The 1,126-nt window shown below is 47.6% G+C and overlaps 1 protein-coding gene across 1 annotated transcript in view; it reads right to left on the reverse strand.

The window, feature by feature from the left end:
• Positions 1-906: 906 nt before the first annotated feature.
• LOC103618654 (heterochromatin-associated protein MENT) overlaps positions 907-1,126 on the reverse strand; it is a 20,602-nt gene continuing 20,382 nt past the window's right edge. The window contains 1 exon segment of the mRNA XM_008637083.2: positions 907-1,078. Coding sequence (XP_008635305.2) covers positions 966-1,078 — 113 coding nt within the window. The 3' untranslated portion in view covers positions 907-965.

Raw genomic sequence — 1,126 nt, forward strand, 5'->3', positions numbered from 1 at the left:
GAACCCGCTGGGCTCTGCCGAGAAGCCTTCTCCTCCTGCGACACACTGAAAAATACGTGCATAACTTAGGGTAGAAAAAGGAGAAACAGACCCACGCAGCGCTTGCACTTCTTTTATTATTCCAGGAACAGGACCCACAAAACACATCCCCCATGTAAGGACAGCCCTTGCAGCTGCGTCTTTGGAATTATACAGGTAAACTATGGTGTCCAAGAAAGTATTAACAGGATAAATATATAACAGTAGCAAAAGAAAAACCAACTCAAGGCTTTGTCATTCAAATATTCCATAGGCACCATGTGCCCTTTTGTTACATTCTTTAATAAAGGACTAGAAGCAGGTGACAGGGAATAAACCCAGGTGTCCTGGGGTGATGAAACAAAGGTACTCAGACCACAAATACCTCACAGGGACATCTGGTACAAAAGCATACTTTCATTCCCATTCTTGCCTAAGTGCTTCTCCAGTTACTAGACAAAAAAACCACAGCTAGGCAGGATGCTCAGCAACACCTGGAACAGGCTGCCAAACACTCCTTTCAGCTCCAGGGAATGTACCAAGGCACTCAATGGATGAGTCTGGAAGGTTGAAAATGTCCCCCAGCCTTGTCACAAGCAAAAGTAACTTCTTCTCTCCCATAGGCTCTCACTGCCTGACTCTGCCTGCTGCACACCAAAAGTGAAGTCAAGCACAGAGGAAGCACTCAGAGAACAAGGGGGATGGCTCTTGTGTCAGCAAGAACCTGGAGACCTCTGCACCCAGGTGCAGGGGCAGGAGGGGTAGGACATGAAAGGTGCTGTGCTTGTCTAAGCAGCTCTGTTATTCCTGCCAAGCCCAAGATCAAGAGCACAGAAGAGGGTTCAGGCACGGCTGAAAGAGACAATTAGTGCAAAAGGAGTCACCCTGTGCCAGGGAAATGTAAATTTATTGTGTGATGGCACCTATGCTGCCAAGACATCTCCTCTTTAGGGACAGCAAAATCTGCCACAGAACAGAATGCTGGAAGTTTTGTTGTGCCGGATGAAGAAGAGGAAGGGATGATCAGCAGTAAATTCTGGAACGATCATCGCACAGCGCAAATTAGCGACCAGACCAGTGGCAGCAGCGCGTCTACTACCGCATTCTT

This window comes from Corvus brachyrhynchos, unplaced genomic scaffold, assembly GCF_000691975.1.
Source record: "Corvus brachyrhynchos isolate BGI_N302 unplaced genomic scaffold, ASM69197v1 scaffold237, whole genome shotgun sequence".
Taxonomy (NCBI): domain Eukaryota; kingdom Metazoa; phylum Chordata; class Aves; order Passeriformes; family Corvidae; genus Corvus; species Corvus brachyrhynchos.